The 15,861-nt window shown below is 39.9% G+C and overlaps 1 protein-coding gene across 1 annotated transcript in view; it reads left to right on the forward strand.

Moving 5' to 3' along the window:
• LOC112249148 (polypeptide N-acetylgalactosaminyltransferase 18) overlaps window positions 1-14,134 on the forward strand; it is an 82,979-nt gene extending 68,845 nt beyond the window's left edge. The window contains exons 10-11 of the mRNA XM_024418825.1: window positions 9,493-9,657; window positions 13,425-14,134. Coding sequence (XP_024274593.1) covers window positions 9,493-9,657; window positions 13,425-13,571 — 312 coding nt within the window. The 3' untranslated portion in view covers window positions 13,572-14,134. The remainder of the gene's footprint in view (window positions 1-9,492; window positions 9,658-13,424) is intronic.
• Window positions 14,135-15,861: the final 1,727 nt, after the last annotated feature.

Below are 15,861 nucleotides of genomic sequence, written 5' to 3' on the forward strand. Positions count from 1 at the left end.
AAACTGAGAAACCATGGCTTATGTAAATGTTAAAACAAAAATTGAAACTCAAATAACTTTCTACAACGGCTACCTAGTTGTATATTTTTCTGCCATAAATATGCACAGCAGTAATTTCTTATTAGAGCTTTTGTTCTATTGTTTCTGAATTGACTTCTCTCAAGTTTGCAGAAGGTGAGATTTTAGGCCAGGGTGAGTGTTTATACTTGCACATACTAAAGTTGGCTAGCACCAACCTTAGCCCAGGCCAACTGTAGCTGGTCCTGTTCCGGAGCAGGGTTAGCATCGACTTTTCGGGGCTAGCCCCAGAATAGCCAGCCAAAATAGCCAGTGTGAAACAGGGTCAAGAACAATTCCTCGAATGCTCACTGTCCAATCACAAAAGATGCACGGTCACTTAATTTACATATTCTTGTGATGATGCCTCTAATGCATTCTACACATCATTTAGTAAATTCATACTATTTCAACCTTCCATCTGAGGGAAAAATATATATATATTTGGTTGCTATGGCTAAGGAATGGTTGCTATGCAGGCTGGTTAATGTCTTCTCACTTAGCCAACTAAAGCTACAAACTCTACAGCTGGAAGGGCAGCATATGCTTAATTTTCTTCGCCTTTTTATATGTTTTGTATTGACATTTAATTTGATATATCCATGATAATAATATTGTTGCATAATTTGGCCTGGATCATCAAAGTTTTGTTAGTGCACAGCATTCTCTGTGTAGACCTACAGGGGCAAGATCGAATTTCAAAATTAAAACATTGTTTCCGAGGTTAGACAGGCAGACAGCAAGGTTTATACAAACCATCACTGTTGGAAATCAAATGATCGACAAGAAGCAAGAGGAAATCATGTGCTAATAAATGTCTTATTGCTTATAACATTGGTCGCGTGTCATAGATATAATGTTGGTTGCATGTTGTGTTTGTCCGTTAGCCCAGGGCTTTGGAATACAAGTGTGAATCCTTAGCCCGGGGCTCAAGCTTAGCCCAGGGTTAACAAATGCTTGTGTGAACACATGCTAAATTAGCCCAGGGCCAGACTAGCCTGTGGTTTAGCTAGCCAGGGGCTAAGAACAATGCCTTGAGATTTTTATGTGATCCTTAACCAGACTAGAATTTGTATTTTCTAATGATCCCCAGTTGGTATTCACGTAACGTGGTCGAGGGGAATTCCTTATTGTTATTTTCTATTGACCCCCCCCCATTGTAAGAGAGGCAACTTCGTAATCTATTTTTATTTATTTTCTGTTATACATGAATAACAAAACATGCTGAAAAGCTGCTGTATTGCTCAATGTACATGTAGCCAGGTCAAAAATCACAATTTATGGTTCGTAGTTCTCCCACGTAGGGAAATGGAGCCTGTGAGAAGAGCCCTGTGGCTTCAGGCTATTCGGTGTGGGAGAGTGGGAAATGTAGGGACGCGGTGTCCAAGTAGGCTACACGTAGCAGTGTGTGTAAAAAAACATTTAATCACAGGTAAGACATTTAACTTGTTAAGTACAGTCTGCTTGTTAATTCCACTCACTATTTGTAGCTGTATGGTTTGTTTGTGGTGTTGGTCTTGGCTAGCTTAATGTTTCGGTTGGTAGCCAGCTACAGTAGCTAGCTAGCACTAGTGGCTGCAAGCACCGTCATTAAAACGGGCTTGAGAGAAGTAGCGAGTACTTTTTCTAAGTAGTGAGAACACTAGGGAGCAGGCAATATTTAAAAGTAATCTTTAGACATGGTGTACTTTTCTTAAATGTTGTCCGTTTTAGTCAGTTACAAAACTACAACAAAACCAATTGTTTGAATAAGGTCAAGTTTTTGCCATGAGCCAATGGGATCCAAATGAGATTAAAGCATTTGCATCACACAAAAACAGTACATCATACAGCACATTATTACACCACTACACTTAGGTTGGAGTCATTAAAACTAGTTTTTAGACCACTCCACAAATGTCTTGTGAACAAACTATAGTTTTGCCAAGTCGGATAGGCAAGTCTACTTTGTGCATGACACAAGTAATCTTTCCAACAATTGTTTACAGACCGATTATTTCACTTATAATTCACTATCACAATTCCAGTGGGTCAGAAGTTTACATACACTGAGTTGACTGTGCCTTTTAAACAGCTTGGAAAATTCCAGAAAATTATTTAATGGCTTTAGAAGCTTCTGAAAAGGGTAATTGACATCATTTGAGTCAATTGGAGGTATACTTGTGGATGTATTTCAAGGCCTACCTTCAAACTCCGTGCCTCTTTGCTTGACATAATGGGAAGATCAAAAGAAATCAGCCAAGACCTCAGAAATAAAATTGTAGACCTCATATGTCTGGTTCATCCTTGGGAGCAATTTCTAAATGCCTGAAGATACCACATTCATCTGTACAAACAATAGTACACAAGTAATAACACCATGGGACCATGCAGCCATCATACCGCTCAGGAAGGAGATGTGTTCTGTCTCCTAGAGATGAACGCACTTGGGTGTGAAAAGTGCAAATCAATCCCAGAACAACAGCAAAGGACCTTGTGAAGATGCTGGAGGAAATAGGTACAAAAGTATCTATATCCACAGTAAAACGAGTCCTATATCGACATAACCTGAAAGGCCGCTCGGCAAGGAAGAAGCCTCAGCTCCAAAACCGCCATTAAAAAAAGCCAGAATACAGTTTGCAACTGCACATGGGGACAAAGATCACACTTTTTTTCTGGTCTGATGAAACAAAAATAATAGAACATTTTGGCCATAATGACCATTGTTATGTTTGGCGGGAAAAGGGGGATGCTTGCAAGCCGAAGAACACCATCCCAACCGTGAAGCACGGGGGTGGCAGCATCATGTTGTGGGGATTCTTTGCTGCAGGAGGGACTGGTGCACTTCACAAAATAGATGGCATCACGAGGAAGGGAAATTATGAGATATATTGAAGCAACATCTCAAGACATCAGTCAGGAAGTTAAAACTTGGTCGCGAATGGGTCTTCCAAATGGATAATGACCCCAATTATACTAGCAAAGTTGTGGCAAAATGGCTGAAGATTATCAAAGTTAAGCTATTGGAGTGGCCATAACAAAGCCCTGACCTCGATCCTATAGAATATTTGTGGACAGAACTGAAAAAGCGTGTGCGAGCAAGAAAGCCTACAAACCTGACTGTTACACCAGCTCTGTCAGGAGGAATGGGCCAAAATTCATCCAACTTATTGTGGGAATCTTGTGGATGACTACCCGAAACGTTTGACCTAAGTTAAACAATTTAAAGGCAATGCAACTGATTGAGTGTATGTAAACTTCTGACCCACTGGGAATGTGATGAAATAAAGAAATAGTTCTCTATACTATTTCTGACATTTCACATTCTTAAAATAAAGTGTTGGTCCTGACTGACCTAAGACAGGGACATTTTACTAGGATTAAATGTCTGGAATTCTGAAAAACTGAGTTTAAATGGATTTGGCTAAGGTGTATGTAAACTTCCGACTTCAACTGTATGTACGGTCACTGGGAATGACGTCATCGATACACTTATTGATGAAGCTGTTGACTGAGGTGGTATACTCCTCAATGCTATTGGATGAATCCCAGAACTTATTCCAGTCTGTGCTAGCAAAACAGTCCTGTAGTGTGGCATCCACTTTTGTATTGAGCAAGTCACTGGTACTTCCTGCTTTAGTTTTTGTTTGTAAGCAGGAATCAGGAGGATAGAATTATGGTCAGATTTAACAAATGAAGGGTGTGGGAGAGTTTTGTGTGTGTGGAGTAAAATCCTCTACAAATTAGGTAAAACGGATTTAAGTTAGCCTGCATTTAAGTCCCCAGCCACTAGGAGTGCCACTTCTGAATGAGCATTTTCTTGTTTGCTTATGGCCTTATACAGCTCTTTGAGTGCGGTCTTAGTACCAGCATCAGTTTGTGGTGGTAAATAGACGGCTACGAAAAATATCGATAAACTCTCTTGGTAGATAGTACAGCTTATCATGAGGTACCCTACCTCAGGCGAGCAATACCTCGAGACTTCCATAATATTAAACATAGTGCACTAGCTGTTATTGACAAGTAGACACACACCACCAACCCTCGTCTTACCGGACGTAGTTGTTCTGTCCTGTCGATGCACAGAACCCAGCCAACTGTATATTATCCCTGTTGTCGTTCAGCCTCGACTCTGTGAAACATGAGATATTGCAGTTTTTAATGTCCCGTTGGTAGGATAGTCTCGAACGGAGCTCATCCAATTTATTCTCCAGTGATTGCACTTTGGCCAATAGAACAGATGGTAGAGGTGGGTTATCCACTCACCAACACATTCTCATAAGGCACCCCGATTACCGCCCCTTGTACCTCCGTCTTTTCTTCACGCAAATTACTGGGATTTGGGCCTGGTCTCGGAGAAAGTGTATCCTTCACTTCGGATTCATTAAAGAAAAAATCTTCGTCCAGTTTGTGTAATCACTGTTCTTATCTGAAGCTCTTTTTGGTCATAAGAGATGGTAGCAGCAACATTATGTATGAAAGTTTCAAACAATGTGAAAAAACAAACAAAATAGCACAGTTGGTTAATGGCCTGTAAAACAGCAGCCATCCCCTCCAACGCCATTCTCTAAAAGTCTTTCATACATTGGTCAGTTATGCATGGATGTGTAGGATTAGAGTTTGTTGGCATGACATGCCTAATTTTGCTGATCTTGCCAGTGAAAAAAATAATTGAAGTGGTTGGCAATATCAGTGGGTTTTTGTGATGATTGGGCCGTCTGATTCAATGAATGGTTTGCCTTTTTGCCCAAAATTGTATTTAAGGTGCTCCAAAGCTTTTTTACTATCATCCTTTTATCTTTATTTCATGGTACAGTTTGTTCATTTTAGTCACACGATTTCTCAATTTACAGTACGTTTGCCAATTTGGCAATTGCTTATGTCTCTTCCCTGTCAACCATACCATTTTTAAATTCCTCATCAATTTATGGGTATTTAGCAGTTTTTACAGTCATTTCTTAATGGGTGCATGCTTATTAGTAACTGGAATAAACAATTTCATAAATTATTAAAGTTCAGTGTCTGGTTGGTCCTCATTAAAAGACACCGACCAGTGAATATTATTTACATCTTCAACATAAGATCAGTACAAAACCTCTTGTATGATCTCTTAAACACTATATTATGCCCACATTTTGGTGTTCTTAGATAGGGCTACTATGATCACTACATCCAGTTTAGAGCAGATTTCTGTAAATACCCTGGTAGGTTGACTGACAGCCTGAACCAGGTTGCAGGCACTGGTTACCGTTTTGAAGCTTTTTTTTTGAGTGGACTGCTTGATGAAAGTCAGTATTTAGGTCACCCAAAAAATATATCTCTGATATCTCACACATTATCCAGATACTGACCGTTTGTGATCTATGGTAACTTCCCACTAGAATAGGCATTAGGTGAGGCAAGTGAACCTGTAGCCATATTACTTCAACAGCATTTGAAATGAGATTCTCTCTAAGTTTTAAAGGAACATGACTCTAAATATAAACAGCAACACCTCCCCCATTGGTATTCCTGCCTCTAATGTATATTTTATAGCCAAGTATTGCTACCACTGTATCATCAAAGGAATTAGCTACGTAGTACAGTATGGTAATGTGGGTTATTCAATGCTTTTCTGTGTTGTGTTATTGTTTTTATTGCTTTACTGGGAGGTTTATCAGAGGTAGACATGACAGTGATATTTATATTTGAGCTGAGAGTGCAGGTGAACTACTCACAGTGGGCTTCCTACTAGAGCAAACCGTATCAGTGCTAACAGTATAACTCCGTTTTCATAAGCGCATGATTACTGCTGACAATTGCTGTCCGATTGACGGAGGCATTCAGGGGAGTTAGAGGAACAAATTAGGTTACTTACATTATGACTGATAACTCTCTTGGGAAACTGTACATTTGCAGCAGCACTACGACATCTCAGCAACACAATGGTAGGGATTATTTAAGCAGGGCTTGGGTCACTGATAAATCATTGTCTCAACGCAGCCTTGAAATGGGAGGACAGGGTCCAAGCACCAAGATGATTTGGATGGACAGTATATTCTGTTTCCAAAAGGTGTCAACGTTATCTATAAAAGTTATGCCAACAGAACTACAGTAATCTTTTAGCCAGATGTGTAGTAAAAAGTGGTCTAATCCTTGAAAGTGAAGCCTAAAAGTTGCATCCATTATCATCCTTGCCTATTCAAACATCTCCATGGTAAACCGTTCACACTCATTGCACCTGTATTGATGTTTACGCTGGTTTGCAAATTAAAGCTCTGGGGGAATCTCCTGTGATCTCTTACAAGAAAGACAGTCAGAGCTGATCTTTCCCAAGATGCCTTGCACACTTTTCTTAACAAATAACTTCAGAGAAAACATGACACCAAATCTCACATCCCGAGAGCAGGCTAATTTAAGAACTCATTAATGTTAGAAATCTGTTCAGATGTCTCTGAATAGTTGTCGGGTTACAGTGCTGTTACTCCTTTTAGAATCCGGTTTCATTTCACACCACTACTGATGCCGTTTTCTTCCTGCTTTACCTCCCACTGATGGTGAGGGACTGAATGATAGTTTTCATTTTTTTGTTATTTTCCCTTTTTAAAAACTTTTTTTTTAACGAACTTATACATACGATCATCAACTTACAGGCGCACACAAACAATGGCGCCATCTTTTCTATCGAGATCCACATGCCCATACCTCCATCCCTAGTACCTGCATTATTGTTTGCCAAATGGCCTTAAATTGTACCAATTAGTTTTTTCTTGGTCACCCATGCTATTTCAATAATAAAAGTTTATTTTTTTCCATTGTGTCAAAGATGGCAGATTGATTGATTGACTTCCACGTTTATAGTATACATTTTTTCAAGATGAGTGATGATAAAGTAATCGTCCAGTAAAAAACCTGAAGGCCCGCACACTGTTTCTGCTCCCAATTCACCGCTTAGACAGTTTCGATCCGAAACTGATCTTCGTCAGGTCAAACAGACTGAGTGCTCACATCCAAAAATATACACATTTCACCTCACATGACCGTTACGCACATGATGCATGGTTGGTGTGGAAACCATTTTAAATTCACTTTTGCGCAGTCATCACAATTAATCACATAGGTACTGTACATAAAGTATTATATACATACAAAAGGGTCCAAGTTCAAACCTAGGCAACAGTAATGAGATTACATTGGAAACTGTTACCAGCGCATTTAACCATTACACGTGGAACGAGCAGTGGCCATAGATATAATTAGTGACCTATTTCTAAAACAACTTGTGTACCTCTAATAATTTAATATCAGTAGTTACAAGAAAATCTATGTACAAAATGACCAAGTTGAGACCAATATGCCAGAACAAATCAATGTGACATATTCATGTAAGTAATGGTCTAATACATAACTCTTGGTTCAGACCTTTAGGAGACATGGCCGACAAATAGTGAATCCAATACAATTCTCTTCATAGTAATAGATTATCACAATCCCCCCTCCCCCCCCCTAAGAGTTTTAACATGTTCGATACCAATGTATCTCAGAGAGCACTCCATGAAATCCACAGCCACAGTGTTTCTCTGATCAAGAGTCCTGATATTACTATTGTGTTCTGCTATCCCTGTTTCAAATTTTTGGTGGAACACATAATGTTGCCCTTAATCTTAATGGCCTTGGCCATGATATGTGATTGAACATTGCATTGTTCGTAAAGTTACACTGGGTACATCGGCCACATCTGTAATTACCATCCAGCACATTGTCTAGGAAGGTGCTACGTGGCACCGGTGGAAGATCAGACGTCACCACCATTTGACTGATGTTGAGGAGGGGTCGAAAGACTACCTGCGGGGGTTCTAAAAAGCGTATTTTCCAGTTGCGAATCAGGGCTGAAGATGTGCCAGTGTTTTTTTTTAATGATATGGTCAAACTGTTTGCCAAGTGGGGAGTATTGAAGGAAACTCTGAACTCGTTGGTCAAGGCGGGCAGGGTGGTTTGGGTGTGAGGATTCTGGGTCATTCTGGGTCCTTTTTTTTAATAATCCCTTGCGCCATGCAGCCATTCTTCTGGGTAACCCTGCTGTCTGAAAAGCTCATCCAGACAGTCTGCTTATTTATCATAGTCACTCTGTGTACTACAGATCCTGCGTATGCAAATGTATTGGATGATAGGGTTGTCAGCACTCAATCTGTTTGACCTGACGAAGATCTGTTTTGCATCAAAATGTAGACAAAGTGGTGAATTATTTGAAACTATCTACATTTGTCAGTGCAAAATTATTTTTGAATTCTGTCATGTAAATAAATGTATTTCCTGTTACCAAGTCATTTACGGTTTCTCTGCCTTTAGTTTTCCATGTGGGCCTATTTTTCGATGAATTCTGAAAAGCTATACAAGGATTGTTCTATAAGGTTGTGTTTCTAGAGTGATATTGGTTCTTGTAGAATGTTTAATTTTCTTCCATATCATTATAGTGCTCTTAACTATGAAGTTGTTCATGTTCTTAGCTTTATCCTTGGAAAATAGACATGTGAAAAGATTCTGGGGGTGAGCATGTGCATCTTCAATATGTACACTTTGTTCCTCTTTAGTGCATTTAACTATATGTGGCAAGTACAAGCCTTGGGTGGCAGGTTGATACAATCCCGAGTCCGGAAGGTTTAAACCACCCTCGGACTTAGGAAGAGGTAACACTTTAATTTTTATTCTACGACCGAGTATGCTTTTTTTTAAAGAATGTCGGTGGTGGGGTAATTGGTATTACCAAAAAATAAATACGAAAACTTTGGCAGCAAAGTTGTATTCTACCTGTAAGATTGATGGGATAGTTTTCAAGCATACAGTGTGTTTATGACAACTGTAAACCCCTCTTAATGTAACCCTGTGCTACCTACCACCTTCATCCCCACCCCTATCCAGCTGTGATGTCCTCCCTCCCCTCCAGCTGTTACATTCCCCCGCCTCTCCCAGGGTTCTAGCTACCCAACATGTCTAGCTAACCCACATGTGCAGACAAGCGTCCTCATCCCTCATATGCACTGCGATGGAGTCAGAGCACAGATGTAGCTGCCATCTGTAGCACACACAACTAACTCTGCTGCTCCGCTCAGTTCAAACAGATGCTTTTTCCTGCCACTGGTGTTTTACAGCCTGTTGGCTAAATATGGGCACTCAAGTGCCCTTGGAAAATACGGTCTGGAAGACCGCATCAGAGAGTGTAATTAGAAGTGTTTGGGCTAGCTGGTCGATTTGAACTGTTGATGGAGAGCGCTCCTCTCCATAAACAATAAGCCATTTCCCACACTGCGATTTCCTGCCCTGTGCTCCAGTCCAGTGAGGTTAGCTACATGAATAGACATGCCATATGGGTGATGTAAGTCCTAGTGAAAAGCCTAAAACAAATCAACATTTTGTGAAATGCTTGAATGCCTTCCAGCTCTGTTGCTTATGTATGTGCTGCCTCTTCTGTCATTCCAGAATGTGTACTACACCAGCACTCAGCAGTTACATGTAGGGGTGCTCAGTCCCACCATCGATGACGATGACAACAAGTGCCTGGTGGATGTGAACAGCCGACCGCGCCTCATCGAGTGTAGCTACGCCACAGCCAAGCGCATGAAGCTCCACTGGCTATTTACTCAGGTAAGAAACCATACAGACCTGACCAACACACTCAGACTGCTCACTGAATATAGACCAGCAAGTGATCAAAAATGGCAGGTCAATGATCTAAATTAATACTTTGTTGCAAGGGAGTTGGATCATTAGTAAATGTGGCACAAGTGGAGGTAGATATCTTGGGTACATTTTAGGGTGTAATATTCACAGAAGTCCATGGCTCTGTGCTCAGTGTGGTTGGTTTGGTCTCATTAAGGAGTGTCACAGATATAACAGAGTTTTACGGTCCATAGACCTCTCCACATTCCTCCAAACCATTTAGACGTGAACAGTAAATACATCATAATGACTCTCTCTGTCTTCATTATTGGACTGGCTCACTGAGCACAGTGGCCTGTAATGAGGGCCACATCAACATGGCCTGAAGAGTACTGAAGGTGCAATTAAAACCGTTCTGATCATGTTCAGTGTCGTCATAATGTATGCACTCAAAATATCCACTCAATAGTGGGGTGCTAACCTTGAATTCAACTTCTGGGAATTGTGTTTACAGATAAAGATGTTTTTTTTCTCCATTGGTGGATCACTTATTTATTTTGGGTGGATGCCCGCACAAGTTACAAACTTGTAGGTTCTGTACCTTATCCCCCCAAAACATTATAAGGAGTGAGACATTGAAAACATACTATACAGTAGTATGTACTGTATGTCAAATGCCTGGATTGGTTGAATCTCTAGCACTAAAACGCCTAAAAGTCAAGGTATTGTCAATATTGGATTCAACCTATTTGCTTCTATAGTTTTGACATTAATGTGATATCTTGTGAACTCACTGAGAAGGAAATCCTGTTGTATGTTCCGTTCAAAGGTTTTCATTGAAATGCTGCTAAGCACAGTTTTACATCTTAATGTAATTTTTCTTTGATTATGTTGGAGCGATCATTGTTGATGGAACTGTGTCAAATTCTTAGTTAGAATGTACCGACCTGGTTTCACTGAAGTATAGGTAGCTCTGCGATGTAAAATGACTTATGTGACACGTGAGACAAAGCATTTATCTACATGACTCTTCTGTAGGTGGTTTCTTGGTTTAGCATTGTATAATTCAAGAAGGAATGGAGTCAGACACCATGCATTATTGATCACATTTCTGCTAGACATAGTGTGAAATGTGTTTTACCTCGAAAGGAAGTAGGATGCATCGATACAACTCAAGCATAGGGTTGTACGGTGCTGTAGCGAGGAGGAATGTTCCCATTCTAGCTTAAGCGTTACCACACTTAAATTCTACGAGATGGAGAAGAGCAGCAATCAATGCCTCTCTCTGTGGTTGAATGTGCCTGACAATTGTGTGACTTCTCTTCGCTTTAGAGCCTTATAGTGGAAATTCAACAAGTGAAATAATTGTGATGTATCTTGGGAAGCAGAAGAAAAGAATGGAGACACAGAGTGTTTAGGTGTAAAGAGCCCTGCTTGGGAGACAGTCTTAACACGCTGATTAAACACATCTAATTAGCTTTCTGTTCATCCTCAGTGCTTTCACTGACTCGATGACAAGTGCTTCTGTTTTCTACTATCCTTTGTGCTTTTCTACTACATGGTGTATATTCTGCCTCTCATGTTGGCCTACCCACTGTAAATACGTCCTCCTTATGCAACACACAAACGCATGCTCACAGACTCCCAAACTGTTCACTCAAAAATAATCAATTAGATGAAAGAACACAGGAGAGTTGGTTAACCTTTCACCCCTGCTTGTGAACCCAGGACCATTATCATTTTGACTCGCTGGTTCACTCTCTATAGCAAATCAATATGTTGGTTTTGCAGCAGCCCACGGGATCAAGCACAGGGAGCAAATAGGACTGGTCCTCTGCCAGTACAGAATTCAACCTCAGGCCTCGTATTGTAATGCAGCCTCTCTTGGAGAGAACGCAGGCTTTTTACGCACCCTTAAGGTTATAATGGTTATTGGTGTTTAAAATCTTTTGATGTTGACTTCCCAGATAGAGAAAGGCTGAGAAATGCTGATATTTGTTGCTGTGTGAAATTGTTCTGAAGTGTTCAGTGACTCACTGGAATTCAACTGCCTCAGAAAATATTTGCTATTTAGCCAAGTATAGCCAAAACATCAGGTCAAGAACATTATGCCGAAGACCTGGGGTAACTTGGCAGGCTTCCTGCTGCAAGATGGTAATCTTGCAAATATGAGTAGAATCAGGATTAAATTATGAATATTTTCTGTATATAAATGCGTGTTTTAGCAGTTTGGTAGACACCTCGTAAATATTTCAGGAAGTGCCTCTGGCAAAGTATGATAATGACAGAATGAAAAATGAATTTATTATTGTTTTATATTTTGAAACAACTTCAGATGTCTAAACACAGTCTTAACAATTGATGAGCTGAAATAAATACAGCAGCAATGATAAGAAAAATGTACATGTACAACTTTTTTCATATGGGACTTTTTGGTTCTACTGCATTGTGTAGCTCAATTTGTTTTCTTTGTCATATCTTATTTGCAGGTAATGTTGTTTTCCTTGGACTCATTCCAGGCTATATGCACCATGTGGCCAATGAGGTGTATCTAATGTTTTTTTAATTTGGTTGAACATATGGAATCCACCATGTTATATTTCATGCTACTGTACATCTGACAACCAGTACTACACGTGGAGATGTTGATTACTGATGAAAGACTATTAGTGAATATGTAAACTGTATCCGTCCCCCATGTATTTGACAGAATGCACTCAAGCAGATAATTGTTTCATTCCATAGCTTTTAGGCATGCAAGACCTGACAAGCACTCTTAACTAAACAGACAGTATTCTATTATAATGAAAACCTATCATATCCTGAATCAGAGTGACATCAACTAGACTCTGTCATTTTGATTAATTCACTTTCAAATTAACCTGACCAAATCCTCAGTGTGCTGTATGTGCAACAAAACATTCATGACAAGTTGACAATGAGATTGCTTAGAGGTGGTTGTTGACTCTGCGTATAAATATTAATCCCTCATAAAATGTCCTCTTAACTATTAATTGGTAAGTGCAAATCTTAAGGATGTGTATTGGTCTGAATTTCTGAACCTTAACATGCCCTAGCCTCTTTCTTATTAGAGCATATAATCTTGAACCAAAACGAAAGCCCATTTTAAAACGGTTGCCTTTCCAGTTTGAGTCATCCTTCTTCCAGACTGAGATGTGACGGGAGATTTTCTGGCCCTGAAGTTACACATAGATAGGGAATTTATCTGATCTGTACAGTTACTCCCATCGCACTGGTCCCAACAGTTGAGTCCAACCCAAAGCTTTAAGGCCTCCAATACATGTGAGAGACTCTCCGCTCTAACAGATGGCAAAGAGAGATGAGATGGAGAGACACTTCGACGCACACGATTCCTTAGGTGACAAAGATTGAGTGACCAAGTGTAAGGTTTTTTTTCTCAGGTGACGTGTGAAAATGTTTTCTTCTCATCTAATGCTGTCTTCTGTTATCACATAATCTTGTCATTCCTACTGAGTGCTACTGAGTATAATGGTAGATAGCATCAGCATGCTCATGAAGCTAGAACACTCTATCTGGGAAGGCCCCAGTGCTGGCGTCAAAGGGAAATCTGTACAAAACAGAGCTGCGGGTGCTTGTTAAGCTATACACATCAACCCCATCCATTAATTCATAGCACTGTGGGGGTTAAGGTGACACAGCAATCAATGACATGCACACCAATGATGCTGTCGCATCCCACTGTAATTTGATCTACTTGTTTTTCCTTTCAGGGAGGTTCCGTTCAGAACAGGAAATCAAAGCGATGCCTTGAGCTGGTGGCCAGCCATGACAACGAGTTCGGGTACCAGCTGGCCCTTCAGAAATGCACGGGACAGAAATGGTCCATCACCAACACACTGCCTGGCAGTGCCCTATGATGGGCCCCTCTGGGAGAACACTGGATATACTGTAGCACACTGGACTGGGTGGGGTGCTTATTCTGTTGCTCCTATGGACTTTCTGTTGTGGATAAAGGAGAATGGTGTATGGTTAATGACAGGCATTGGAGGACCATGATGTCTTTTCTTCTACAGTTGACATCACATGATAAATGTTAAACATTTTCTTTCTCCTATGGATCAGCCATAGATGGTTGATATTGTGCATTATGAGATACTACAATGTTATGAAACATATTTTGTTAAGAGTGTAGTTGGTTTTCTGTTGACTTGAAGGTTGTACTGGGTTCTATATGTTCATTGTTGTACTTGGTAAATAACTGCTACCGTGTAGCAAGCATTATGAAAAGTTCTCTGCTGTTTTCTTTTCTTCTAGTGTCTCAGGTTTGTAGGATAAGTTTATTATGCGATTAAGCTGTACAGTTTTGGGGAATTGCCAACATGTTGGAATATATATATATATATATGGAAATAATATACTATTTTCTAAGTGTAAATATTCAAAATATTTATAATATATGCCAGTAAAAGTACTGATGCTATATGAATGTGTTGCAGTGTTTTTTTCCAATGGTACAATGTTGTGTGCCCTTTCCATGTAAACTGCCACCAGCTGTTCTGTATGTGCGTCTGTCCCATGTGACACAAGGCAAATGTCATGTAATCAAAATGAATGCGTGTCTTTCCCCTTATGCTCATGCCTTTAAGGTTATAGCTCTCTCAACATACAGAAGTGAATCATTATGTTCACTTTTTTAATGGATGCGGATTACACATTCTATTAATGATCACATACAGATGTAGAATCTTTGATCACTCTTTTGTTGTTGAGCAGCAGGAACTTGTAGTGTATTCGAGGTTTAAAAAGTCTTCTGCAGTGTCACATTTCCACTTTAAAATGTCAGACTTGATTTGCCCTAATGAAAAATGATCCTCATAATAATTCACATTTCCTGTTGTTGCAGGATTATTTTCAAAATAATATCCTACATCTGTATACTCTTATGGTTTTGTGCAATAATGTATCAAAAACATTTTGCGAGCACCCACACACACATACTATACACACAGGGAGAAAATTGGAGAAATTACATCTTGTCAGTTTCTCACAGTGATATCAGTAGAAGCAGACAGCAGTCTAGAATCAGGGCTTGTTTCTGTCGAAGCCTTTCTATTCTGACTGTTGTGTGTACCCGGGGAGGAGAGGAGTGGCACATTCCGTTTTCAACATGCCAGTCCTCATTAACATCCACATTCATGCCGGGCCAGGGGAGGCGTGCCATTAAATATACATGTAAACCCACTTTCATCAGAGCTTCCTTCGCCAACATTTAAATCAGGAAAATATTTTTTTTGCGTTCTCAAATTCAAAATGGAATTGATTTTCCAAAGGTTGCGAACTGATATGCACAAACCTCGTGGAAAACCATATTCATCAACTCAAATTTTGCCACAGTTGTATTGCTCTAAATTCATAAAATAATGCAGAACCACACAGTGAACTCTTCAAACAAATCTCACGTTCAGTGAGATATTCAAATCTTTGAATCTCAGCGTGACATTGAGTTATTTATGACACTAGAGCTCTTCTTGTTAACGCATAGAGTAGGTGGCCTTTTTGCATAATGTTAATCGTGAATCTTTAAAACCTTTCTGATGAGCATAATGATGAGAGCACCTGCTTTGAAATGTCCTCTTTAGACTGACAGTAAAAGCATTATGATTCACATACTGTGAGAAATGTAAGTGTGACTTATTACATGATGACAACATGGACCTGTTCAATCAATCCCAGTAACAGTGATTCTAAGATGCCTGAAAAAGCATGTGCATCATATGAGAAATAGTATTACATTTTATATACACTGCTCAAAAAAATAAAGGGATCACTAAAATAACACATCCTAGATATGAATGAGATGTTCTTATTAAATACTTTTTTCTTTACATAGTTGAATGTGCTGACAACAAAATCACACAAATTATCAATGGAAATCAAATTTATCAACCCATGGAGGTCTGGATTTGGAGTCCCACTCAAAATTAAAGTGGAAAACCACACTACAGGCTGATCCAACTTTGATGTAATGTCCTTAAAACAAGTCAAAATTAGGCTCAGTAGTGGGTGTGGCCTCCACGTGCCTGTATGACCTCCCTACAACACCTGGGCATGCTCCTGATGAGGTGGCAAATGCTCTCCTGAGGGATCTCCTCCCAGACCTGGACTAAAGCATCCGCCAACTCCTGGACAGTCTGTGGTGTAACGTGG

The sequence above is a fragment of the Oncorhynchus tshawytscha genome, linkage group LG04 (genome assembly GCF_018296145.1).
Source record: "Oncorhynchus tshawytscha isolate Ot180627B linkage group LG04, Otsh_v2.0, whole genome shotgun sequence".
Taxonomy (NCBI): Eukaryota; Metazoa; Chordata; class Actinopteri; order Salmoniformes; family Salmonidae; genus Oncorhynchus; species Oncorhynchus tshawytscha.